General features: G+C 42.5%; 2 protein-coding genes across 15 annotated transcripts; one reads left to right on the top strand and one right to left on the bottom strand.

Moving 5' to 3' along the window:
• Positions 1 to 986: 986 nt before the first annotated feature.
• PGRMC1 (progesterone receptor membrane component 1) lies at positions 987 to 7192 on the top strand. The gene is made up of 3 exons (XM_064518212.1): positions 987 to 1393; positions 2793 to 2948; positions 5214 to 7192. The coding sequence occupies exons 1-3, from the start codon at positions 1066 to 1068 to the stop codon at positions 5312 to 5314; spliced, it is 585 nt and encodes a 194-aa protein (XP_064374282.1). The 5' UTR covers positions 987 to 1065; the 3' UTR covers positions 5315 to 7192.
• A 1857-nt stretch (positions 7193 to 9049) lies between these two features.
• Positions 9050 to 21738, bottom strand: LOC112997188 (A-kinase anchor protein 17B). 14 transcript variants are annotated; one of them, XR_010391026.1, is made up of 6 exons: positions 21588 to 21738; positions 16001 to 16124; positions 14446 to 14683; positions 13021 to 13195; positions 11674 to 11841; positions 9050 to 10997 (listed from the first exon to the last, which is right to left on the bottom strand). XR_010391026.1 is itself a non-coding variant. In XM_064518208.1 (6 exons), the coding sequence occupies exons 4-6, from the start codon at positions 14533 to 14535 to the stop codon at positions 10613 to 10615; spliced, it is 1752 nt and encodes a 583-aa protein (XP_064374278.1). In that variant the 5' UTR covers positions 14536 to 14683; positions 16001 to 16124; positions 18140 to 18394; positions 21588 to 21688; the 3' UTR covers positions 9050 to 10612. The 14 variants fall into 14 exon arrangements, 9 of the variants coding, with proteins under 9 accessions (XP_064374278.1, XP_064374277.1, XP_064374279.1 ...); XM_064518208.1 differs by adding an exon at positions 18140 to 18394 and having other exon boundaries at positions 9050 to 10752; positions 11674 to 13195; positions 21588 to 21688; XM_064518207.1 differs by adding an exon at positions 18224 to 18394 and having other exon boundaries at positions 9050 to 10752; positions 11674 to 13195; positions 21588 to 21688.
• Positions 21739 to 27721: the final 5983 nt, after the last annotated feature.

Raw genomic sequence — 27721 nt, 5'->3', positions numbered from 1 at the left:
CAAAATCCAGACCTACCTTATTACCAAATGCAACTCTCAGCCTTCAGATCGATGAAGCAACGAGTTCCTCAAGCTACACAGTGGATGGAAGCAGAGGTGCGCAACACGAAGGGACCCATCAATGTCCAAGTGCCGGTGACTGAAAATGGGGAGCTTCCCCGGTCGGACAGCGGGCAGCACCAAGTGCCCTGCCTCGCACCCACACAGCAAGCTGGTTTAAACGCTTTCCTGCCGAGGGGCCTGGCGCGTACTCCACAGGGCGCGGCTCTCCTAACCGTAGCCCTGGTGGCCCACAGGGAGCTTAACTCCTTTCCTAACGCTGACAATTAGAAAGCAAATGAGGTGCACTGCTTTGGATTTCACTTAACTAAACGCCCCAGGGATAGGTCTACTTAAAACAGCCTTTACTCCCTGGAGCAGCCACTCGAACCCAGGCTGCAGCGTGTGGCAAAGGCCGGCCGGGCGGCCTGTCCTCCCGGAGGGACGAGGGACGAGGGACGGCGCCTCTGCGCAGCGCAGATAACCGATAACCAGGCCAGGCGCCGCGATGGCGGGGGCACTTTGTGGAGGACCCCGAACACCCGACCCGTCCTGCAGCACCCGACAGCCAGGACCAGACCATGCGCGTCATGCTGAGCTATACCGAGGGCGCTAACGAACACCGTCATCCAACAGGGGAGCAGGCTGCCCGCGACGCCAAGTTTTACTCAGTGAAAAGCTCCGTTGAGAAGAAGCCTGAACAGAGAAGTCCCAAACCGGCCAGTTTCCCTGTTGTTTCTGAGAAAGCCTCGTTTTGCTTCTCTTTGCCCGCATGGAAGTTTGCGGGGGGAATCGCCCGCCTCCCCTCACGGCGGCCCCGCCGCCGCCCCGCAGCGCCCCCCGCCGGCGCCGCGCACCACAGCGCAGCCGCCCGGCCCCTCCCGGCGGCGCGGGGGTCCCGAGCGGGCGGGGGGCGGGGAGGGGGGCGGGGCGCCGCCGGCCCCTCCCGGCGCGGCTGCCGCCCCGCCCCGCTGCCGCCGCCGAGCCGCAGAGCCCGCCGCGCCGCGCCGCAGCGCAGCCGAGGCCATGGCACACGAGGAGGCGGCGGCGGCGGCCGGTGAGGAGGCGGCGGAGGGGGGCGGCGGCGGCGGCCTGCTGCTGGAGATCGTGGGCTCGCCGCTCAACCTGAGCCTGCTGGGGCTCTGCCTCTTCCTGCTCTACCAGATCCTGCGCGGCGAGCGGTCCGCGGCGCCGGCGGGGGACGCGGACCCGCCGCCGCCGCCCAAGATGCGGCGCCGCGACTTCACGCTGGCGCAGCTGCGGCCCTACGACGGCGTGCGCGACCCGCGCATCCTCATGGCCGTCAACGGCAAGGTCTTCGACGTCACCCGCGCCCGCAAGTTCTACGGGCCCGGTGAGGGCGGCGGGGCCGGGCCGGGGGCCGGGGCGGGGGCCGGGCCGGGCCGGGCGCGTTCGTGCCCCGCGCGAGGCCGCGGGAGCGAGGCGCGCGGTGTTTACGCGCCCTCCCCACCGCTCCGCTGCGCCGTGTTTGCATTAGCTCGGGCTAAAGCCGCTTCCCGTGCGGGCCGCAGGCAGCGCGAGCGGGCGCCGAGGCTGGGAAGACTTCGCAGAGGCCTGCGGAGCCCTACGGCGAGGGGCGGGGGCGGGGGCGCAGCGGCTCCCGCCGGGTCTTCCTTCCCCAGCAGGAGCCCCGCCGCGGTTGGGCAGTTGGTGCGAGGACCGGTGCGGCAGGGCCGCCCGAGCCGTCCGGTGCCGCAGTGAGCTGCAGCCGCTCCTGCGGGACACGGGAAGGTGGCAGGAGGCACCCCGTCTCTGGGAGCGTGGTGGGACCGTTGCCTTTGGTCTGGGGGGAGAGCGTCGCTGAGTAGCGCTGGTTTGAGTTCTGCAGTGGGCGCGGTGAGTCCTACAGCGGAGTTAGATGTGTGGTTTTGTATCCGTGGCAACTAAAAATCCCCTTGACTTAAAAAAAAAAACAAAACAAAACAGGCTTTCAGATGTTACCTTCCTTGACAACATTAAAAGCTGCACGCTGTATCTGATTCGGTAATTGCTGCGTGGGTCACCTTTGATGCTTTGCGAAACAGCTTTCCCTGGGAAGCGTGGGAGATGCCGTGCTCTGGACTGATCCCATAAGAGCAATTTTTAATGTCCAGTTGCAACATGTGATATCTCCATTTTCAGCTTGTCATGCAAGCAAGTTACTGATTAATGGAGTTTAGCAAGAGTCTGCCTCAATGAGATATCTTTGCTCTATTGTGAATTGCATGCTTGGGTCATCCGAGTTCATATTGCATTTTCAAAGTTTTAGTAGCTGCTGCTTCCAAGTTGGTAGTTCTTCGTCTCTTCCACATTTTCAACACCAAGTCCTGCTTTAGATCCTGCTTGCGTGGTTCAGTTCTCTAAGTCAGAAGCAGCTCTTAGAAAGCTTTCATTTCACCACAGATTTACAAATCCTTCCGTTGTTCCTTTTTCTGCAGACGTGGTTCTGGATCTGTATACTTATTCTTACCCCATCTTTATGTTCCCCACGCTGTTGTGTGGTTCATTGTCCTGGTGTTCCAGCACACTCAGTATCTCTTTCCATGATTTTATTTCTTGCCCTCTTCCTCTGTTTTTCTTCTTTATTACCAGCTAGAATAAAACCTAAAAATATTTCAGAAGTTTCAGACACTTCTTGACGCTTGGGTCAGGGTAGGAACATGTCATCTGTTTTGGTTTGGGGCCTTTCATCCTGGAAGATGATACACATCTGTCATTTCTGTAATAATGAGGCCTGTGTTTTTATTTTAAAGAGGGCCCGTATGGGATTTTTGCTGGAAGAGATGCATCCCGAGGCCTTGCCACTTTCTGCTTGGATAAGGAGGCTCTGAGGGATGAATATGATGACCTCTCTGATCTCAACGCTACACAGCAAGAGACCTTGAGGGACTGGGAATCACAATTTACTTGTAAGCAATTTTAAACCTATTTACAATGAAGTAGCTAACTAGTGTGTAATAAGGGAAGCAAAAAGGCTGTCATCAATCTGGAAACTTTTCTTTTGATTGCGTTAATAATTCAGTATTGCTTATAATCTTAAGTATTAGTAGGAGTACAGCAATTTAAAAATTTAAGAGAGATGTCATGTTTGCCCTCTGTGCTCTCCCTCCCTCCCTCCCATCTTTACAGAACAGTAGGAGAGAGAGAAACACTGTTACAGGAGATCTATAGGACTACCAAAAAGTTGGCAGGAATTGGAAGCTGAGAGCATGCCTCTGATACAGTTAAGAGTCCATCTATAAAGACAATTCAAATTTACTGTTCTGAAAAATGATGATTATGTCCTGCTCAGCTTCTCAGAAATAAGAGTGACATTTTATTTACTACTTGTTTTCCTTTGAGTCTTGAAGACTGCTTAAACTAGTCCTTTTCCCCTCTGAGCTCTTGATCTATAACATTTTTATTCCAAATAAATTATTCTGCATGGCCTGGCAGGCGGCTGGGTCAGGTCCACAAACAACTGTATCCAGTTGACTTTCTCCCCCTAGAAGGTAATCAGGAATGGACAAATGCCACTTCCGTGCTTGCAGTCAGCCCAATCACTACCATGCCTGTGACGGCCGGGCTGGGAGAGGGAGAAAGGCAACTTGCTTGCTTGAGATGATTGATCTAAAATTAACAGAAAAAAAATACTTTCACAGTTGCTTGTTTTTCTATGCTTAGTATTAAAAGCTTAGAAAAATGCAATTCCAGGTGTTTCGTGAGGTGTGTCTCAACATGTATGTGTATATACATATTTTGTACTTGCTGCTTAAAATAGAGATATTTTAAACCACAGTTCTGTGGGAATTGCTGTGTTGAACTTGTACTGAGGGTATGCCCATAGATATGTTTTTTTTTTAATTATTTTTTTCCTATCATTGTACCTTATTCATGAAAAATAACTCTTCCGTATCTCATGTGGCCTTTTAGGCCACTGAAGGCCTAAATCAATTGAAGGGATAATTTCTACTCTGATGAGACAGAAAATAAAAATACCCATTATTTGTCTTGGTGAAATCTCTGTTATACATGTGATGGAAGCAGCATAACCAAAAAAAAAAAGAAAAGAAAAGAAAGTTTTGTATAGTGGAAATCAGAGGCTTTTTGTTTTTAAATCTAGTGTCCCGTATTAAAGATTGAGTATCAGTGGCTGGAATGGAGCTTTCCCCCACATAATGGCATTAGAGTGTCTCAGTCCTGACCTGACGTGCCCCTACTATTTTGGCTCTCCTCCTGTCTTGAACAAAGCTGTTAATCATGCCACATTGAACAGTTGTTTTATGATGCTAACAAGTATGTCCCAGAGACCAGAACTATGCTACCAAGTATCTGACCTAAACCAGCATTCAAATCTACCTTTCCAAGAGTCAGGCACCATGACTTCTGTGACTGTGAACGCACTCCACTTACTGTGTTTCTAGCAAATTTGACAATTAGTTGCTTTAAATTCTTACTAATTATAGTAACAATGCTGTTAGGAAATTCTTGTAGTAAGATGTATATTTTTATTTTGCTGAAGTTGACAGATGGGCAACTTAGCATAGCTCTCAGTTCTTACATGTATATAATCCTGATATTTTTACATGTTCAGAAAGAGGTACATAAAATAAGGCAGAAGGCTTACCAGTTGTATAATCAGATAACAGATACATCTTTATCTTTGTGAGAGAGAGGATCTTCTTTTCTTTCTCACTGAATATTTACAACATACATTGTGAAAAATATAAGCCCTTGAGAGTACTGTGTGAATGTATGTACAGGTGTATGTGTGTGCATGTGTAATATAACATAAATATTCTAAAAATGACATATTCAGAAGACTAGCTGTGGCATTGACAAGAGAAATAATGTAATCTGTGATTTTGTTTCTGATTTTGTTTCTTTGGCCGGATGAGTCACTCATTTTAGATGTGTCTTTATATTCATTCATCTTCTGGCTTAGGCAATAAACTGAGAATTTTATTGTGTTCATTTTACATGGTATTTTTTACACCTGTTACAACATTAATAATAGTTCAGGTAGTTCCTTTGCTTTTTTTCCTTCTCTCCCATTTGCAACAAGAAGCTCAGAGGTGTTTTATTACAATGCAAGCATTTTGTGAATCCAGGAAACAGACATGGAAGGTACAAAAAGTATGTGTTCACAAGAGAATAATGACTTGGGATTCTCTTTTTTTTTTTTCAATTTTCAGTTAAGTATCACCATGTTGGTAAGCTGCTGAAGGAAGGGGAGGAACCTACTATATACTCTGACGAAGAAGAAAAAAACACTCAAGATGGAAAGAAAGAGTAGCGAATATAGTGAGGAACAATCCATTTTTGTATCTTAAAAGATTATTTGTAACATTCCACTACTGTTTTACAAGTTCCAATCGCAAGAATGCTTACAAAAGGTCTGGGGTCACAGCAAATTGCATTTCTTTTCAAAGGTCTCCTTTTCAAATTCAGTGGTAAACTGGTCAAGATTAAACGTCTGTCTTCCTTTAACCCTGCATAATCTGAAGTATGCACAAAAATTGCTTGTGCAAAAGTAAACTGCAGTTTTTGCAATAAAGGACTATTACTGTTTTTCTTCTACCACTATTTAGTGCAGAGTAGGTTGAAATCCAAAGCTTTTCATTAACAACCTAGCACTGTGGCCACAAGCACAAGAGCAACTTCACATATGTAACCCAAATTCCACTAAATTTGGTCTAGTGTTAGCTTTTGCAGGATCTGGGCATTGGGTTATAATTCTGATTTCCTTAGAAAAGGGACTGTATTTTACTTGTCCATGAAGCATCATACTCATTTGTGGTACAGTATAATTCAGTATAATGTCAGATAATTTGGCTTTTTAAGGAGTTAAAAAGAGATGAAACACTAACTGCTTTTAAAAAAGGTAATTTTTGAGAGGTTAAATCACTTGGAGACTTACAAAATTAGTAAGGACTGATGAATACTTGATGTATTCAGTTATGCAGCTGGATTAACATTCTTTGTTTACTTTTAAAGCACATCTAAAGTGTTACAAAGGTTTAGACATTGAGTGTAACTGGGCATCCCCCCAAAAAAGGGGACACCATGAAGTGTGACTCAGCAGGACAACTATTCATTCACGTTTACTCTTAGCAAAACTCTTCTGTGAATTTCAACAAAATGAAATTAAACAGTGAAAATCAACTGCTATTGATTCTTAGGCCTGGTGTATGTTCTATAAAGAGACTTGCTGGTATGGCATGATTAACAAGTGCTCTTGTACATGCAGCTTTAACTAGCAGAATATTTATGGTCAATGTAACGTACAAAATAAAATGGCATAAGCCATTTCTGTGTCAAGGCTTTTGCTACTTTGGAATATTGCTCTTAAAAAGAAATGGGAAAATCTCATGCATAACCAGCAATGTTATACCTGGGGGGGGCCTGATCTTTGAATTTTTTTCTTACTTGCTCTCTTGGCTCACATCCATGCTTAACAGCTAGGTTTCTTCTGACTGTGTAACCAAGTCTGATACCAAAGGGGGCTGGGCAGATGGTTTTGACTAAGGAAAAATGTAAACATGGTCCTTCATCATACAAAATACCTCTGCAAAACTTTAGCAGGAATTTCAAGGAGAGAACTAAGGATTTGCTGATCTCTTAGAAGTGTTTTTCTTATCAGAGTGATTTGTTGTGGGTACCTGTTTGGTATAGCTCCCCTTACCTGGTTTCTCTGGTTCAGCTCTTCTGCTGAGTCACTTCAATTTGGCAACAAGACCAAAATGATGAACTGAGTCCTAACTGGGGAAGAGTGTGTGAACTAGGCAAAATTGTTCAAAAGTAGACTCTATTCTACAACAGCAGCTCTCATAAACAAGTTAACACAATATGTTAAAGTGCCTGAGATCATCTGTGGTGAGAACTGATGACTTTCTCTCAGTCCTAACACTTTCATGGCATTTTGTCTTTTGGTCACACTGGGCCTTCAAATGAAGAGTGCAGTTGTTCGGGCCAGATAGCTCGCATAAAGTGTTACTGTATGAACTACCTAATGAAGGTCTAGAGACAAATGTAAAACTAGTCATGACCTTTGCGTTGCTATTTTATTTTTAGAGACGTTTATACTCTCTGCAAACTACTTCTAATGGTTTTACCTCAAATCAGAAATGTGCTTTTATTTGTTTAAGGCAGAAAATAAAATTAGTCTTGCATACTTGTGGTGTTTGTTTTTATTTATTGCAATTAAATGTGATGCTTAATCCTCTCTTAGTGTTTCAAATTTTAGATAGTCTTTCTCCAGACTGTCCTGCCTGCAAATGTGGCTCTGTAGTATACTAACTTTAAACTGGACACTAAATATAAAACTTGCTCAGTTTCCATAAAATACATTTTTCTGTTGCAAGGACAGAGTTACGCATAAGTAACTGTTAACACTGCGGAGCAAAACCTGGAGCTTTGGAAGGCTGTGATGTAGTGGAACAAGGCTAGGCTGTTATCTGCCCTTCAGTGGACGTAATAGTCTGGCTCTTAAATTAGTCCGTAACATATCCTGAGGAACTGAACATTATTTCAAGTATTAATCTGTACGTTACCAAATGAAGATTGTTATCCATCACAAAGACTAAAACAAGTTAAATGGCAGACTACACAGAAAACTGCAAAGCAACACAAGACAAAGCTTAACATTAAGCAGGCATTCCTCCTGGGGAAGAAGTATTATGCTTTGGATAAGACCACTACTTTTCTGTGAAAGGGGAAGGTGGGAGCCATTTCATGAAGTGGCAGGCACACTTTTTTTTTTCTAAAGTTTGGCAGAAAAATGGACATCTTCTATCCTGCTTTTGCTCTTTGTTCATTGCAACATGATCCCTTTCTTTAACAGTGACCAGTTGCAATGACTAAGCACAAAGAACCATGCCAGGTAGTTTAATAGATTATACATTAACCAAGTCGAACATGATGAAAACAAGGAGTAGAGACTCTCAGCAGTCTCCCGCATCTGAAGTGCCAACCACCAGTGACTGTGCATGTTATGGAGGCATAGGTGAGGAGCTCTAGGACAAATGAAAACAATCTCATTTTGAACCGGTTGTGACTTACTTTGAACTGCTTTGTAAAATTCAGAAATATCCTTAACCTGGACTCTACCTGCTGTTAATTATCTTTACTAGCTCTTCTATCTGTTTCAGTTATATAAAAAAGTTCAGTAATAAGTGATTATGATATGAGTTATATAAGTGGTTTTACTAAAGGGTGAGGTAAAAGGTGAGGTATTTCTATGCATTGTCTGGAATCACTGGATTAAGAAGAAAGAGCTTTATGTTATAATTGCAGTATTCTTGTATTTCAAGCAGAGGGACCACTATAATAATGGTCATTGTGTATTTCTGCTTGAAAAACCACTTTCCGAGTAAGGTGCAACAAACCAAGAAAGTACTGCAGCTAACAAAGCTTAGTTCAGGCAGCTCTCCTGAGAAGACTTATGTTCTCACTACCTTTGTTAAGCATTTTCATTAGTTGTGTACTTCAAGACAGAAAAACAACAAACTCTTGAAACATCAGCTGAGTACAACAGCATAAGCACAGTGAAAATAACAAAAGATGTGAAAATATGTAAGGTATACATTTCTGCTACTGAGCTATTTGCTGCCTTTAATGCATCTTTTCACATATTAAATGTTCAAATTACATATATTTTATTCTTTACATTTCATAATTGAGATGTGATGTTTATTCCTGAACACTATGGAAGCTTAATCTATGAAGCTATGTATTTAAAGAGTTTCACAGCAAACTGTTAGATGCATCTTTAAAGATGTCTTCAGTATAATAAACAAAATTACACCAAACAGTCCAGCAAATGGAAGGACTGGGCTCAAATTAAGTGTACAGGTAAGAAAAATGAGGAATTAATATTAAAATACCTGAGAATAGGTTCTAAATAATGCCACCTATAAACAGAAAGGAAACACAGAAGTTATATTTCAGTATGAAGATTACACTGGTATCTCACATTTTAAAGTGTGCATGTTTTATTCACTGACACAAGGTTTTACACTGGATGAGGACCTGGAGATAGAGGATTTGCTTTATTAATTTCAATCAATATAGGTGAATGCGAGAAGCAGTTACAGAATCGGTGTATTTATTTGTTACTGAATATTGTGACAACATGTTGGAAAAAAAAACAAAAAACAAAACCAGAAATTTACACTGAAGGAAATCCTTAGTTCCTGCTCCCTTAGATAAAAAAGAACCACTTCCTCACCTGCAAGTGAAAGACCATCTCATGGGAAATGCATATTTATGCACACAGAACTGTCTAGAGATCAGAAGGGGAAGTTTTGCCATCTTTTTTTTTAATCTGTAAATATTGCATAGAGAAAAACACCCTTGGTATGTCATATCAGTGCAACTGAAACATTTTACACGGTCAACAAATACAATAGTTGATCTTCATTACAACTGTATAAAATACTAAAAAGCAGACTAAAGACGGGCATAGATGTTCTCCAAAATAGTCAGAAAATATTTTTGTCAAGAAAATAAGATCTTTTTAGATAAAAGTAATAGATTAACAGTACTTTGTCTAAGTAGCAACCATTTGTCATTCATGATCCTGAAAAGGCACTCAACATCTGAACATGTGAACAGAGAAGACATATAAAGCCTGGCTTAGAAGCCTGTAGGAATCACCAATATCGAACACAGTAGGGGAAAACCAATCTACCATGAACAATTACAAACTTTTTTAATTACTATTTATTAGAGCAGAAGTTACAAACATGGGTAAGATACTGTATAATGAAGGCAATATCATCACATTAATTTAGTATATTGACATGTAATAAATAAAGCATACTAAAATGAAAGCGGAAATAATCAGTGTATTCAACTTAGAACTGTTCCATCTCTATTTTCCTAAGGGACTTTGTCCAAAAGCAATTGTGGCTGTCCTCTAAATATAGCCAGCTGAATAAATATGGATATAACTCAAGCTCCTAGACTGCATTTTCACATTTTTACCTCCATGCAGCAGAAATTTAACAACATTTGACATTTCCTCTGGAAATTATTTGTCGGCTAACTCATACTAAATAGCTGTCTCACTGCATGCGCCTTCAAAAGGGCACATTTTTGAAGTCTTGCGAACTAATTTTCAACCTGCATATATGGGTGGGCTGTCAACATGCTGACAAGCATTCCCCTTCCACTGTCCAAGATTCAGAGCTTTGCTTAGACTGTCCTCATTCAGATTCCCAGGAGCACCAAATCCAGCATAAGTTTAGTGAAATCAACCCTCCCAAAGACCAACAAGTTTTTGGAAACATCTGTAGAATTGTAAATAGAAAATAAATATTTTTCCGGTGTGGGTTTTACAGAAGTTTTTTTTCATATTTGGAAATCCATTATTCCCCAACAAGTGAGTATAAATGTCCCTCACATCTTAAAGTCCCACTATTTTAACAACCTGATTGAGGAGGCACTTTGTATGCTTGCTCTAGGATTTACATATCTATGTTTTTTTCCAATGACTCATTACTACCAAAAACTGTAACTTTGATATTTACATTGTACCCTAGGTTTAATCTGGATACAACTCCAAGATATCAAACTGTTACTTTTCAAATTCTTAGCAACTGGTCCACGAAAGTTTGTCTGGCCCTGGGGAACTTTTTGGTCCTTTGTTGTCCAGAAGGCAGATAAAGATTCTCATATTGTGGCTCATTGCACCAGTCAGATTATTCCACTCCTCCATACAGAAGGAATTATCTAAGCAAAAAAAAAAAGCCCCAATATTTCAGATAACTTTTAATGACTAAAGGACTTACTTTCTCCCACTTCTGTGAGTAAGCTTAAGAGCTATTATATAGTAGCTGTTCAGCATCCTCTTCCAGGTTCTGCTCCACAGAAAGTATCTGAGCAGGGGTTGGTCTGAATTATCTCAAGAGGAAAAAGTGGGCATCCTCTGACATCAGCATCCATCTCTCTTCTCAATATTAATTTCCTCTCATCTCCTGTAGATAAGTATATGTAAAAGTTATTTGAAACGAGTTTGTTAGGAGGGAAAAAAAGAAAAAAGAAAAAAGAAAGAGAAGGACATAGGCAGGTAGCTGCCACTGAATTGAAAGCGTAGTAAATGGAGACAGGGCTGTGAGGAACAATCTCCAGAAACGTAGTAATCCTGTAGGGAGATCAGATGACCGCCTATATAAAAATCCACTCATTTCAGACAGTACTTCCCACCCAGAAGTACCACACACTGAGTTGCCATCTACTAATCTTTTCCAAAGTTGGTTAGCTCTCAACCGATACCTTAACTCAGCATATTATTTTGAGCATTAAAACTCAGGCATGTATTTTGCCCTTTTAAAACATGCCGGGTTGTTAGCATGCATGTTATTAACAGAATAACCATCTATCTGTCAATGCATATGAGAGGGGCTTTGCTATCCAACTGAGTGGAAAAACACAATTTTTCAACCATAGCTGCTCAGTATTTCTTGCTAAACTGACAATTAAGGGTTTTGAAGGGCAGTCACACCCTTTTTACACCATATTTACATGTTCTGAAAATTTTTAGAACGCTTACCACACGTCACTGAAAGAAGAACTGTGGCAACTAACCTCACCTGCCAGAAACCTGTGCCTATCAAATTCAGTAGCCTGGGCTCTGATATACCTCCTTCTCACCTGCCCTCTGGAGGGTCCCCTGAAGTGGTGAGCCATCACTAGGGGTAACATCTTCTGGTGCTGCTGTCACTGGGTGAAGTGTTTTGAATTTCATTTTGTTGTGGAACATTTTGTTACATTTTCTTTGTATCTTTCTGAGTGACTCCAGCTGTATGCAACTGTCTGTCTCTGAAAAGCCATATTCATCAGATAAAAGATTAGAAGAAAGCTTTTTTCTCTTTTTCTTCTTTTTGCGAGCATTTCTCTCCTCTTCCCTGGATTGTCTCTCACTTTTCTGTCCTTCATGTCTTAATTTACTACTAGACCGCTTGCATGATTTTTTAAGCTTGTGTTCACACTGCCTTGCCAATCCCTCACGGGCAGAATTAGAACAGAAGCTACATTTGCTGCATTCCTTTTCTTGACCTTCCAGGGCTACATTTTTAACATAAACCAGGAATTTTCTCTCCCCCTCTCCTGGGAGCAAGCACCCTTTATTACAATTGCTGTGAATTTCTTCACACTTTCTCTCTGTTCTCTTCATTGAACCACTACGTGCCTCACCAAAGTACTCTGAGTCACTGATCTCTTCCAACAAATCCTTTAATTTGTAAGCAGATCTACACATTTTGTGTGGTATAGTAACTTCATCTCTACCGTCTTCTAGTTTGAATTCCTTATCATGACTAACAGCAGCGCCATCCAAAAAACGATTCAGTCCAGCATGTGGTAAGTTATCAACAGTGAGTGAGTCATTCCTCTGGACTTGCAATTTTTTTGCAAGCCTACTCGCACAGGTCTTGTTTTTCAACACCGTGTCTGTTGATTCAAATTCCCCAACCGTGATCACCAGTCTATAATTATCATCCCTACTACAATTTCTCTTGTTGAGGTTTTGCACAAGACTCACTTCTCTGAAATGCTGACCATGTTTGTTACTCAAGCTGATCTGAAAACCACTATCATCATCAGACACCACTCTCTTCCACCAGGACTTGCTCGCAGTGCTTTTTGGCTCTAAGCAAACGCGTGCATAGCTCGGTGTCTGATAGTAGTTTAATAAATAATGGATAAATTCATCAGTCTCATAGACCTTTTGCTTTTTGCAGCCGTCTTCATCAGACACTGTCTGCGTGTGAACTACATTCAATGTTGGGTAGTCCCTTCTATCGAGAGATTCGATGACCTTGCAGTCTTGCGTAACTGTAATCAGTAAAGATCCACAGCCAAAGGAGTTGTACGCATCTCTGCCCGTCAATCTGTCAGAACTCAGGGCTCTAGTGGGATCATTTAAAATTGTCCTGACTATATGACAGGTGGACGCACACAAGTTAGTCACATCCCCTTCCTCACTACATAAGGTGCTACCTTTTTGGGTTAACTGACACGTAAACTCTTCCTTAGGTTTCAACTCTCTGTGCGTATGGCAATGGGAGTTTATCTCTTCCTGATGTGTGTCTTTTAATGTTGTTTCAGGAAAAGAATCGTCCTTCCTTAGGCCCAACGAAGGATCCACTTTTTGACTTGCCAACTGTGCAAAATCCTTTAAATAAAAATCAGGAAAATGATTATGTACATTTATTGAGAACAGAACTCTAAAGAGCTAAACTGCAAACTCATAAATATGCAGCTCTACAGTCAGAAAAATTATACCAGTATAATTGAGGGATAAATTTGGCTTAATTCAGAGCTTGATCATACAATCTCACTATTCCTAAGTCAGAACTAAAGACGTCGTCTCAGAAGGCTGCATTCTTAACTAAGATAGTCGCCCTTTCAACCAATTCATCTATCGCACTGCAATTGCATAAGAAAGTATTTATTCTTTGTTTGACTATAGCATCACAATGTGTTGCACGCAACAGTAAAATTACTGCACTTTTATAGCTGGAATATTTTATTAAGAATAATTAAATTGTTCTATTATACACTATTTTAATGGCTCCAAATACAACCAATCTAAAGCCTTCCAAGTGATGAAACCAAGGAAATAAACGTTTATTAAACACATCACTTTCACAATTAAGAAGTCCAATGTCAGATGTAATAGGGCCCTAAAACTCGTGCAGAATGGCAAGGGTAGCCTCTGACTTCAGCTCTTCATGAATTACAGTCTTTTAAAAATTGTAAACTTTAAGAATTGAGGAAAAACACCTGCTTGTTAAAAGCTGCTAGCAAGTTTTGCTTTAGCAAATAGTGAAAACAAAGTCACGTTAGTATCCCTGAGCTTTCATTTAAAGCAATTTTTTTTGAGCCCAAAGGACTAAAATAAGCCTCCAGTCATGAATCTATGTGCAAAACACTCAAAGTTTTATCACTCTTTTGCTGACTTTCCCAAGACATTAGCTGAATGAAACTGAGATAAAACTGACAGCTTACTGTTGGCCTCAAAAGAGAGACTACTAGAAATGAAAATGGCATAATTAGTATCAATTTAATTGTTACTTGCAGACCTGAGACCAAACCAGCAGAGATACTCTCCTTCTGCATCCCCTCCCCTAAACTCCCCGTTTGCAACGTTGGATTGAGACTGCTGATACAGTCCTTCCATCCTTATTCCTACTCAGCAATGACAAGCCCTCCAACATATATCAAAGAGAATTTTCTGGGTGATATCCCAGTACCTTTCCTCTCAGAGCAAACTGTCTCAAGACTTAGACCTCAGGTCTTCTTACTGTTCAGTCAGCCCCAAGGCATTCTTTTTATTAGCATCGAGCCACCAAAATCTGATGAATTATTCAAGCTTTAATAAATAACCTCCAAACTTAGAAATATTTTTAAAAATATTCTTACTTTCACTCGGTTTAACAGCACTGTAAGCAGTCTGACAGACTCCACTCTTCTCTGAGCTAGCAGGGATTTCCTTTCTTCCCATTCAGGCATATTCTCTGGCCACTGCTGTTCTTCAGCTGGTACCTTCTGCAGCTTTTGGGGATGTTTTTCATCTCGATCTATCTGTCTCTCTTCTCTCCTCTGGAGCTGAGCTTTCTCTTTTCTCTCTTGAACCTTTTTTTCATCACCACGTCTTTTTCTAGGTAATTATCAATACGGGACAATTTAGATGACACTTGTTTTACATTTTGAGCCTTGGGGGGATCAGATGTAGGTCTTTGAAGTGCTAATAGTAAGCAACCAGTCACCAAGAATCCATATGCCGCTAACAAGAAATCTTGGTTTCTAGAATAACATGTTAAAAAAAAAAAAAAAAAGGCAAGCAAACATGGCACAAAGCGACACACATCCAACTGATGCACACATTTAGAAAGTTCTCTACTTTCTCTCTTCAAATGCTTCATATCCTAGGGTTTTCATTACAAGCAATCTCAAGAAGACAGATTAAATTATTATCTCTTCTCCAAGGACACAACTGGAGACTGATCATTTGGACCTAATTCTTATGTTAACAAATTTCCCCTAAAATGGCACCCTTGTGCTGATCTAAAGAGACAGTACAGGATTATCTGCACTATCCTAAAAATTCCAGTTGAAGCTGCTGGAAGCCTTGCCCTGTAGAAAACAGATCTACTATACAACCAACATGCCACATCACAGAACATGCCAGGATATTCTACACAGGTGTTTAGAAATATATATTTTTGAAGTAGTTGAATATGAAGATATAAAGGAACAACAGAAAAATAGCAATGCTTTCAGAGATCTAGCATTTGAGTTGCTATATGCAGCACTGTAATTTTTTTTTTTTAAAGAGAGATATAGGTCTGTAACTTGATTGATTACCAGTGACAGTTTAGGATGCAATCCAAACATACTCTCTCTAGAGTTAAAACCTCAACATACTACTATTCCTCGCATACAAAATTTAAAAACACTGTCCTGTGTTACAACAATAATGAAAAATAACATGTAGAAAGGAATAGAAGAAAAGCCAGAAAGGCATTCATTTCTACTTTTGGACCTTCCAGTCAACTGGGAGGCACACAGAAATGCGTATAACATTATTTTTTCATGTTATAGTGCAGAGCAATACAAAAATCCCACTTCCAGAATCTTAAGCAATCAAGCCTCACAGCAGTTTGAGAGCAACGGCTCTCAGATTTCACTCCAGGTCCACAGAATAATCCAGGCTGGAAGGGATCTCAGGGTGTTTCCAGCCCAACCTCTTTCTCATAACCCTTCATCTGATGCCTTACTATTGAATTATCATGCTGCTTCTTTTCTCCCTACAGTAAGACATGAATTAGGAACTGTATACAGTAACGCTTTAGGTTCACTGATTCATGTTTCCTTAAAGCCTGGATTTTTACAGTAGCCACTCTTCTGGATTTTACTGGTAATGAAATAGTGTAGTAAGTCTCAAGAAAATGGGATACTAAAAATACACTCTCACCTTTCAACCACTTCTCTTTCTTGTCCCCTTTTTCGTTCGTGCTCTTGTTCTTGCAGCTTTGGTCTTTCCCGACTTCTCTCCTCTGTGCTCCTTCACTAAAATGTCTAGTTCTATCAAAAGTCACCTGTTGCAGAAGAAACAGAATCAAACTTACCAGTCCAGTTTGGCATGTATTTATACAAGCACAGACAACCTACACAAACGAGAGAGACCCCAGGTGATTAACACATATTGCTACACCCACAGGAATTTCCTGGTGCCCAGGCATACTAGAACATGTCTTCTGAAGTTCACACCAAGAGTTGTCAATCAAGCTCAAACACCCCACTCACAAATGTCACCTTCTGCTGTGACATCAGGGGCTCACAGGCTGACACCATGCCTTTGGCTGCAACCTGTTTCTGGCGTGCTCTTCTGGGGACTCAAAGTTCAGTATTTTCAGCAGAGAGTTCCTAGATGGTGAATTTATGCAGTTGTTCTGCCAAAACTACAGTTCACTTACTTTCAGAGCAATATCTTTTGGATCAAATGTTTGCTTACCTAATAAAACTGATTGATAAATGCAGCACACATCAACATAATCCATTTCAAATGCCCAGATGTGAGCACATTAAAAAAAAAAAAGCATTCGAGTAAATTGCATCTTGGTGCATCTACCCTGGAAAAATAAGTAATGTGAAGTGTTATTTCCAGCACAGAGGAATGTTTCAGGGTCACAGTTTAGAAATTATCCACTGGACAAAACACTGGAACAGGGTACATCCTGGTAAGTACTTACTGACACTAACAGTCATGCTGCTGAAATGAATCTTGCAGATTACAAGGCTTTTTTTATAATGTAATACCAAGCATAGCACTTAAATGGATTCATCCCTCAACATACTTAAGCAAATAAGGTGCTGAGAAGACAAAGGATACCCTTTATTAGCTGAGATCCAATCACCTGATATTAGGTGATTAAAACTAGGTGTTGCTGATACTTCATGTTAAACAACGAGAAACAAAGCATCTTTCAAAGAGTCTCTCCAGTTCCTGAGCCTCTCTCTCAACTTCAGTGCCCATCAAACCAAAAATATTTACAATCTTTAACTTATTCACAACAATTTTTCAGGAAATCAAAAAGTAATACACCATCTTCAGATTAAAGGACTGAAAACTTCAAAGTTTGCAGTGAGAGATTAAAAAAAATACACAACCCAATATTAGTACACACCAACTGGAAGTCTTTGCATAAATAAATAGACCAAATCGATGTTTCATAACCTTCAAGGCTAAGAAATGTGTGGTCCCTCATGACAACTGTGGAGCACAGATACACCACAGCTTTGTTGACTAAGTAGAGCATCGAAGGATGGACAGTTTCTGAAGCAGCAGACCCACATCCTACCCTAAAGGACAGTCTCCAGCTGTAAATTCCCAAAGCAAACATCTGTTGCTTAACTATCCTACCCCAGTTAGTAGATCGCCTAGTTTCAATCAACATTTTTTGTCGCTTGTTGAAGCAGGTTTTGAACATGCAGGACACCCACAGGGTTCTCAAAGACTGATTGATTCAGAGACTTTTTGGCTAGAATTTACGTAGCTGTTCCTATCCAAAGACTGATAGAGTTTTATCATGATACACTTGGAAAATCAGCAGCATCCAAAGATACAACTTTAGATGCTTTTTATCTCTGTGTTACAAGTCCATTTTTCCATCATCCCCTTTAAACATCAGCTTCATTCCCACAAGTGAGTACCTAGCTTTCACAAAAGCTGCATGCTCTTGGCACTGTACAAAGGCCTTAAAAGTCTGTAGACCTCCAGAAGTGAAATTATGTACACTTCCTCCCATTCTTTCTTCTCTGTAAGGCTCGAGCATAGGAATATATATGTTCTTAATCTTTCCAAAGTTTTCAAATACCACCTTAAAGCATCTTCCCTTGGCTTTTCACTATTTGATCTCTTTAATGCAAACCATTTGCCTGGCAGCCCTGCAAAATGAAGGCAATCAGGAATACCGCCACTTTGTTCAGTATTGTCTTTATCCATCACCTTTTTACTCAGAAAAGATGCCCACTCTTACTCAGTTTAAGGGTCAGCATGTGCTCCAGGAGCCATCACCTTCAAGCCATCCATAAAACCATTTAGTATTGTCACCTTTCCAGGCAGTTTTTCCTTAAGTGTGAGGATCAAGCTTTCCGTTTCTGCCTCTCCCTCAAAGCGAATGAAATCTGGACAAACCATTTTCTCCAGCTTGTCCATCGCTCCCCCTCGAGAGATTCTGGACAACGTGGGAACACCACACTGGCAGGCAGTTTGGCTACTGGGTCAAGGTACAGATGCGGAGAACCACAAAGCTCCACAGTTTCCGAGTTATCGCAGAATACAGTGATTGCCACCGTCTCCAAAGTCCTTTAGGAAAACAATTAAAATTCTTTTAAGCTAAATGCTATGGAATACTAAATGTAAAGTTTCACACCTGAGGATTTTTTAAAGAGTACTCAGCTTCCTCATATGATAATGTCATTTAACATTTAAATTCAGCTGGCAAAAAAATTATACCAAATGTAAATCTCTACTCTCTAAAGCATTACTGTTTTTATACTGAAACTCTGCTGTAAGCTAAGCCTCTGTATTCAGTCCCTGGAAGAGTCATACAGCATTTACAGAGGCAAAAGCTAACAAAACAAAAGAACTGCTTTGCTTATGTGTTCTTTCTCACTTTATGTAATTTGTCACAGCTTAACATCTGTATACTTCAGAAAAAGACATTTATCATCAGAATTGGTATATAATAAATCAATCCTTCCTGAAAGTGGAAAAGGTTTATTTTCAGTAATGTTTTCAAAAAAAGCTTGAAACCAGTCTATGGATGTTTTTCCAGTTCTTTATCATTGTCAGGAGACTCTGTTCCTAACACTGTCTAGGGCCCTCCATCTTCTACACAATCGAAAGTCGTCCGTCACTTAGGTTCCCAAAATCATTTTACTTAAACAAATTCTGAGCATTTGCCTGTAATAGTTTTTTTAGCTCTCATATAAGCAAAGTAAATACTTTCTTGTTAAGACACCCAAAGTATTACAAACCCGAAAAAGTTAAAACTCTTAAGAATCATTTCTATCCATTGCTCTTTGGGATAAAGAGCTACTCATGCTATCTGTTATTATCACACCAAGATTTGAGGTGCAGCTGGTTAAAACACCTAGGACACCGCTGTTGAAATCTGTGGAAAGAGACACGTAAGTCAGACCTGAAGAAGGCCTGGTGTGCCCAAAAGCTTGGTCTTTGCAACCACATCTTCTATTAAACCAATAGGTACTTTGCTGTCCCCACAAATCTTCCTTCACTCACATCCTTGCACCATCATGGCTATGATTGCATTCCACTGCTGCAATAAACTCTCTAAAAACAAGCCCAAAAGTCTCTTCACAGAAGTGTCTGCAATACGTGATAGTGGTTTGGCAGTGCAGTACCATTACCGCTGCTCTTCCTCGCTCTTCTGCATGGCCAGGAGCCTTTCAAGCATCAGAAACGTATTTCTCATCAGATGACTGTGTACAAAGCAACAGCATTATTTACCGGCTGATCCACTGAGGCTTGCTGCTCAGCAACATGACCATTTGGAAACAACCCTGACATATTAATACACTGCTAGATGAATCTTATATTTTAACTGTGCCAAATGATAAACCCACAAGGAATCTGACATTCTGCCCCATTACCAAACTATTTCCTTATAGCCCTTCTGCCACATTTATAACATCAGGGACACACTTGCCCTTGCACTACTGTTTACTAACTATGATAACTGAAGGCTCAACTGTCCTTTGCTACCTGCATGTCTGTCTTCTGTGATCACACATTCTGATAACGCTGATATTTACTCAAAACAAGGTGTTATTTAAATGCAGAAGAAGAAACCAAGTGTAACACTAAAACCGTAAGCACTGGAAACACATTGGGTAGGCGACCAAAAAAACGCTTTTATATTCAAGATACAGCCCTGGGACACTACGGATCTGTGCTCAGTTCCCAGGTCTGTTGAGGAAACCCTATGAAACCCAATCATTTTTTATACTTCAGGGTCCTAAAACACTGTGGCATTTTAGAATAGATTCAAGCTGATGAGGAGCAGAATAGACAACCAGCTCTCTCGTGCTGCCTGTACTGCACTCCACCTTGATCTTACCCCCAGCTACACGGTACCGAATATACCACTGCATTTGGCTAAAGCATCTCTTCCAAGAAGGTACCTGGTCTTGATTAGAAAACACCAGGATATGAAAATCTGCCACTTCCCATGGGCAGTTTGTTCCATTCCTTGCTCACATTCACCTTAAAAATAAATAAATAAATAAAATAAATAATCCCTATTTCCAATTTGAAATGGAAGCCACTTCCATTCATTGATTCCTCCCAAGTCTTCCTCTGTTAGATTCACATCCAATTAGCATCTACGTTTTGTTATGTGCTGTAATTCAGCTCAAAACCTCTCAAACATCTTTTTGATATAAAATACATAGCCTGAGCTCTTTAAGAGCTCTTTCTTGGTCTCTCATCGCAAGGCACCTTCTCCAGCCCTTGAGTAATTTTTTCACAATATTCTAACACTCTCCAACTTTAAAACATATGAACTCTAAAACCACGCACAGTATTAATTTGATCAATGCCATACACAGAGGAAAATTAACCCCTTTCAGCCTACTCTCTATTCCCTTCCCACTTAAACGTGCCCCCCAAACACTGCAGTGCAAACTCAAGCTGTTGCTAACATATTACTGTAACCCCTTCGTAGCCTCAGGGAAAGCCACAAAGATAAACCAGTAAATTATTTGAATATGATATTGATTTTTCTAAATATCTATACAGTCCTTTCCATATCTCATTAGTTATCCTCGAACACCCTAACGTATCACCTAAGTTCACACTTGAAAACAAAATTAGACTCTAAGGAATCATTAACAGCTTGACAATATTTAACATAAAGCACAATATTTAATATGAAACCTACATAGCTCATACGAGTAAAATGCAATTCGTAAGCACAGTTTTATCCCAGCGGCGCCGCTGGTACCTGCTCACGGCACGGCTAAGGCGAGCGGCCCCCACCGCCCCGGCTCCCCGCCCGCCGCTCGCTGCAGGCCCCGGGCCCCCGCAGCCGTTTCCGAGACTATGCCATCAGCTGGGCCACGACAGTGACCTCACTGCGAGGGAAAAAACCCAAATACATATACAAACATATACATATACATAAATATATGTGTATACATCTCCTCTTTGGCCAGGTGAGCTTCAGGCGGCCCGGCCCGGCCCGGCCCGGCGGCGCCTCCCCGCCGCTGCCGGGGCCGAAGGCGCCGCGCGCGAGGCCGGACAGCGGCTGCCTCCTCCGGGAGACGGTTACGCCCCGCGGCGGGCTCGGCGCAGGCCTCGGCGGCGCCGGGCGGAGCGGGAGCCCCGGGGCCGCCGCGCTCCCCTCACGGGCCCAACGGCCGCCCCGCCCGCCGCAGGCCGCCTCCCCCCCCCCGCCGCGCGGCCGCCCCTCGCCCCGCCGCAGCCCCGCAGGCGGGGGCAGGCCGCGGCGGGCAGGCGGGCCGGCTCTCCTTACCCCACGGGCCGCCGCCGCCGGCCGCCGCTGGCCGCACACACTTCCGGGCGCCCCTTCCCGCCACCGCCCCCCGGGGCGGAGCGCGGCGCACGGCGCGGCGGGGCGGGGGGAGCTGCCTCCCGGCGCGGCCCCTGACCGCGGCCCGCCCGCTCCCGCGGCGCTGCCGCTGGGGCCGGTGCCGCCGCGAGCGGGGGGCGCCGAGGCGGCGGGGGCCATCTTGTGCCCACCGGAGGCGGCGGGAGCTGCCCGCGCCCGGCCGCGGCGCCCCGGCCCCCGGGGGCGACGTCGTCCGGGGTTTAGGGCTTGTTCGTGAGGGAAAACTGGCTCGGGAAAACCGGGGCCCGGGCTGGACCCCAGCAGTGGGGCCGGTGCCGCCGTGGCCCCGAGGGCGGCGCGGCCGCGGGTGCCCCCAGGTGCCCCCGCCCGCCTGCTGCGCGATGCCTTTGGCCTCTGCTCACGCTGTGTCTCTTTTATAAACAAAAATGAATAAATAAAATGAAGGCATTTCAGTCGCCAGTCCCTCGCTTAGGCACTGCGAGGGCCTAGTTCCAGGGCTGCAGGACGCTACCTGTAACAAAAGCTGTTTTATCCTCACCTGCCTCTGAAAAGTGCAGGGCTCCAGTCTGAGCAGTACGTGTGCAAGAGTTAATACCTGCTTTCTGCCTGTTTGTTTTAGTGCTAGTTTCTGCATGTTACTCAAGTGGAAGCACAGTGCCTGTGTCTACTTGTGCTCTGTGACAGTCAGCTCCCCGCGCAGGAGCAGCCCCACGGGATACCACGGGCTCTCGGGTGAACAGCTGCAGGCATTGTCCACGCTTCCAGCACTTTCTGTTCTTCCTTTAACGCCCCCAAGGAAATGCAGCTTTGTGCAGTCATCAAATATACCCTCGGTTTTCAGTGGGGTTTTTTTGTCTCTTGCAGTTTTCCAAACACAGTTCTAAAATATATGATGTCTTTTATTTTGTTTCTCCACGTTTTTAAAAGCAGATATTATTTAGTCTTGTGTGGTAGCACAGCTGTAGCTGCGATGACCTTAAGACATGCACGAGACTAGGGCTGCAGGCAGAGGTGTGCACCAAGCACGCCTTTTCTCAGATGGTCTGATTGCTATGTGTCAAATTACAACCTGAGAACAGTTGTTCAGGGTGTAGTTAGCGTGGGAGGCTGTCTCTTAAAACTTTGTTTGCCCCAGAGCACGTCTGCATGTTCTCACTATACAAGTCCGTGTAATAAAGAACACCACCTTTACCCACAGCCCTTCGTTTGGGCTCGTTCTCTCCTCTGCGGTTGTGGGTCCCCTTGCATTCTGAAGACTTTCTGGGAGTCTCTTTTATACACGGACACTTGCCTGCATCTTTCCTTCTCCCTTAAAAGATAAAGCTGTGTTTTGATAGTACAAAAGGTTAAATTTCAAAGATGGTGTCTCTAAGCTATGTATTTTTTTCCTTTCTGCGTATATTCCTCCAAAACTACACAGGCAAATTGGAATTTGGTAATAGTTTGCAGCTGCAGGGTTATATTCATTTAGTCAGTACCTGCTGCTTTTCCAAAGATGTGATAAATTGAGAAGCGTTTACATTTTAACACGTAAAGAAATGCTTAATGAGGCCCCGCAAAGGTATTTCGTACAAGATCTGAGTGTGGAGTACAGAAATAAGAGATAAGAAGATAGACACTTACTAATTTAGTATAAAATGCTGTTAATATTTTGTTTTTCCTAGTGTGAAGGGGTTTCATCCAAAAATTAAAATTCAGTTTTCTAATTTCTTTGGCAATTATTTTGTAATAATGAGATGCTAAATACACAAATAGAATTTTTTTTCTTTTATATTTAGTGCTGTTGAACTCTTTGCCACAAATATCTATAATTTTCTTGTTGCCAGCACAATGGCTTTGAGCCTTTCGGTATGATTTTCTTAGGCTTGTGACTGATACAAGAATACTGTCTTCTTTCTTAAGCACAATTTATTCCAACCCAAGATTGTCACATCTTAGTATGTCTGCTACCCGACCTGCCCAAATTCATACAATACCTCCCAGTTGCATAAAAATAAAATTTATTTCCTGCAATTATGCAAATTATATGTAAATGTATTTTATATTCCGTATTGCAGAGGGCAAACAACTGGAAACTGTGATCTTTTGCAATTGCACAATAATCCAGTCTACTAGAACAGAGCGTGTTGCTGGAGCAGTATGCTGAGTTACTCTGTGAATGAACAGTATCAGGGGTGCGTATCTCATCTGGCGAAGGAGACCATGAAAACTGCTATTAAGGAAAACACTCTGGCAGCGTTCTCATGTTGAGGACAAGGGCCATGTAATATTACCTAAATGCGCCACATCCAAAACCGATAAAAGGAAATACTTCTGCACGGTGAATAATAAAACCACGGAAGTCGTTGCCACAGCAAATAAGGGAGACTAAGCACCTTGCTTCAGAAGGGGATTGGATGTTTACAGAGGCAATAAGAAAATCTAGAGTTGTTTTGCAAATACAGTTTTGAGCCAATATTAACTATCATATTTTATTTGAAAAACACAATGACTGAGAAGTTATAAAGAGATCTTGAGTGGCCATAATTATTCCCTATCTCCCTCCTGCAGAATAGTTGCACTTTTTTCTGCAACCTGCTGTTTCAGGCTCCATCCCATCTGTTACCTGCCTAGATTGTATGGACCCTGGGTCTCTTCTACTCTTACAAAAACTGCTTAAAGCTGGACACCTAGGAATGGTGAAATCCTGCCTGCAGAAGTCATGCAGTTTAACTTCGAGTGTCTTTTAAGATCAGTTCAGGTAAACCAGTGCAAAGGACTGTATAGAGACAGCTCTCTGATTTATTCTCCATTTTTTCTTATATAGCTGGGGTGGATCTGAAGCACCATGTGAATCATCTTTAATCCACAAGAGTGTTCATACAGAGATTGCAGCAACATAACCTACTAGGTTTTCAGTCACCAGTGTGTGTGGACAAGCTTTCTGCGGGAGCTTCAGGGATGGGCTGGGGAAGATAATGACTGGGGAAAGCTTTGGCCATGAAAGGAGTTTAGGTACATCAAGTAAGGATCTTGGTTGTGGTTCTGCTTGTGGCTTGTTGATGTCCTTCCAGGACTTTTGCTTGAAATATTACATACTGCTCAGGTAAATAAAGAACTAAGATATTTTTCCATCATAGGACTATATATCTCCCTACCTTTTGATTGTACAGTCTATAGGAAAAATCTAAGCTCCATCCTGTATTTAATCTTGAAATAGAACAGTGAGACCTGTTGCCAGGGAGAGTAAAAAACACTTACATAGTCTTGGTCCATAAATAAACATGATGAAACTTTGTTTATTGCAGATGGCTGTTATTGCAAGTTTGACTCATTACACTAATTTGTGGACTGTTGAAACTTTTCTCCCTGGATACTGATTTTATCAACTACCATTGAGCAGCACTCACCTGCAGAAGTACTCTATAGCCAGAATCAACTAAATGATGGGTTGAATAGTGCCGCCCGCTGGTTGGCTGCGCAGAAAACTTGTTGGAGCTTCAAATTTATTTTAGGGAATACATAAAAGGTACTGGTGGAGGGGGGTGCTTTTTACACGTTTAAATTACCAGCCAGGACTTTCTGATCAGGGTTTAGTCCACAACAAGGTTGCCGCAGAGATACTTTGTATATAGGTGGGTGAGTTTGCTTAGAAGCTATGCAAAAAAAAAACAACCAAAAACTTAGTCCAGCGAAAGACTTTTGGCTGTAAGGAGAATTAGTTTGCCAGACCATACTCTATCCAATTTAAGAAAATGTAATGATTGTACAGAAAGTCCATAATGCACAATCCTACTTGATATGATTCTGTTTTATAACGGTGTCGTTTCTGAGCTACACAGAGTATGTATCAGTGCTCTTAGTTCTAGCATGAGTTTTTTGTTGTAGACCTAGAGATTGTAGAAGATTCTTGGTTATTTCCTTTTTTGAAACTCTGCTTTACAAATGGCAAAGCCAGCTGTCACTGTAAATCGCTGTTAGTTCAGAAAAACAGGCTTGCGATTAAGTCACAGGAGTGGGAGCTGGAGCGCAAGGCTCTATTTCTGGCTCAGTCGCAGACATCCTGCGTTATCATAGGCAAATCTGGTCCTTTTCACCGCCAGCCACAGGGACAAGCCGGTCTGGCTGCCGAAGGGGCTCCCTCTCCCAGCCCTGGGGAAGGAGTGGACCCAGAGCATGCTGTACTCCAGCAGTCGCCAGTGACTGCCTGGAAAGCGGCGCCAGCCGAACCCTTCAGAGCAGCGCTAAATTTAGAGCTGTTCTAACTAGTACTCGGGGGAGGCACAGGCAGAAAAGTGGGTTTCTGTCAGCCTTTTTCATTCTCTCTCCCTGATCTGAGAAGCTTCCTGAGGGATTTCAAACATACATTTGTTAGGTACTGAAGTGCCCAAGGAAAACAGTGCAAAAGCAGAATATAATTTAACTTAGAGGACAACAGGAAGCTCCAACAGCACCTTGACTAACAAAACTAGAGCATGACAGATTTCAGAGTCAGGCCTGATCCTGATCTTAGCCACACCTACATTATCTTGGAGCAACTCTGATAATGACCAAACTATTCATAGAGTTCAAAAAAAAAAAAAAAAAAAAAAGATGATGTTTGCTCTGCAAAGCTGTATGCTGAGGCAGATTCCAAAGACTGAATGAATGCTTAAAACATGCTTATATAGTAATACAGAATTATATCAATCTAGGAATTATAAAAGTTAATTAGTAGCTACTTTAAAGATAACTAATGTACATTGTTCTTTATTAACTATGACTGTGCAAAACAAGATATAAAGAAATATATAGTAATCTTCTAGTACAGAAAAGCTATTTTCAGGATAGTTCTTACAATGGAGTCGATTGCTTAAAATGTACGTTAAATGAAATTCTGGCTCCAGCTATAGTAAGAATGTGTTTTTATTTGAATAATGAAAGAGAAAAAAAGAAAATCAGTTCCCTTGGAGGATTCACTGTTGCACTGTTTTTTGCAAGGATTGCAGCATTGCACTGGCTTGAAAGATGCAGAAAATGAATAGTACATAAACAACATGAACTTGATTTGACTGGCAGAAATGGCAAAAAGAAGGCACAATTTAAAATACTCATTTTTAGTAATTTCAGATCATGCTGGTGACATCCCTTAATGGTTGTTTTTAAAAATGTCTGGTTTTATTTTGGCAGGTCCCTTTACACAAGAGAAAAAAGTACAACAGACAGACTCAGCAACCACCATCTTCTCCGTGGATTAGATTGTGCTGTGAGCGGCTGAGGTCATCTGCTGATTCATTTTATCAGCCAGAACAAGTATGTAAAAGCCCAACCAAAAATGAGTAATGGAAACGGGAAGATGGGTTGCAAAAAACCTGTGCAGCTCAGGAGGAATCTTAAGCTGAGGTTTGTCTTGTGCAAACTAGCAAGAAAGGCAAAGCCCTAGAGGACATGTCACCGTGTTATAGTTCGAAGCCTTCTGTTTGCGAGTGAGGTTAATGTATAGCAAGTTTATACCCATTTTTGCTTGTTTTGAATTTGTCCTTTAAATAGATGAACTTCTTCCCCTCCCTGGTGATTAACCACTTTCCTTCCACAAAGCTGTTATAACACCCTGTGAAACAACACCATAAATAGCTGAGTTCCTGGCAATTGGAGAAATGCCTTTTAGCTGGGTTACGGATTTGGGAATACTCTGTGGATCAGCAGCAGGGCACACTTACCAGAGGTGGGCACGGGGGCATCTTCTCGCACTGTTTGAATGTAGGGGAAAAAAGCTGCTGAGTGTAGACTAATGACAGTTTGGGGGCTGGGTTTTTTTAAAGACGAGAAACAGAGTAGATGTCCTTTTTTGGAGCAAATCACTGCAATCGCCTCCTTACCAGCCATTGCCGCCTCATTTCCCAGATCACTGCCTGCTTCTCCCTTCTGCCTTCTCTCCCCTCCCCATGCCCGTTTCCCCTTCTCTCTGGTAGCGCACCCGCAGAGCCTGAACCGACAGGCCTCGGCAGTGCTGCTGGCTGAGGAGCGCCCTGCTCCGCGCCCCGGCGCCGACGTCCCCGCGCAGGAGGCGGCGCTGAGGGCGGGCAGCGCTGGCGGGCGGGGTCGCGCGATCCCTGCGG

The sequence above is a fragment of the Dromaius novaehollandiae genome, chromosome 11 (genome assembly GCF_036370855.1).
Source record: "Dromaius novaehollandiae isolate bDroNov1 chromosome 11, bDroNov1.hap1, whole genome shotgun sequence".
Classification (NCBI taxonomy): Eukaryota; Metazoa; Chordata; class Aves; order Casuariiformes; family Dromaiidae; genus Dromaius; species Dromaius novaehollandiae.
The sequence above is the reverse complement of the archived record's forward strand: the minus strand, read 5'-3'. Positions and strand labels throughout refer to the sequence as shown.

Excerpts from the sequence above, each read along its gene's own strand:
- LOC112997188 (XM_064518206.1), bottom strand. The coding sequence starts at position 14,535 with ATGCCTGAATGGGAAGAAAGGAAATCCCTGCTAGCTCAGAGAAGAGTG. Across the intron at positions 13,196-14,445 it reads TGCTGTTAAACCGAGTGAAA|GATTTTGCACAGTTGGCAAG; the intron begins GTAAGAATATTT and ends TTTTATTTAAAG. Across the intron at positions 10,753-11,673 it reads GGGGACCCTCCAGAGGGCAG|ATAATTCCTTCTGTATGGAG; the intron begins GTGAGAAGGAGG and ends TTTTTTGCTTAG.
- PGRMC1 (XM_064518212.1), top strand. The coding sequence starts at position 1,066 with ATGGCACACGAGGAGGCGGCGGCGGCGGCCGGTGAGGAGGCGGCGGAG. Across the intron at positions 1,394-2,792 it reads CCGCAAGTTCTACGGGCCCG|AGGGCCCGTATGGGATTTTT; the intron begins GTGAGGGCGGCG and ends TTTATTTTAAAG. Across the intron at positions 2,949-5,213 it reads CTGGGAATCACAATTTACTT|TTAAGTATCACCATGTTGGT; the intron begins GTAAGCAATTTT and ends TTCAATTTTCAG.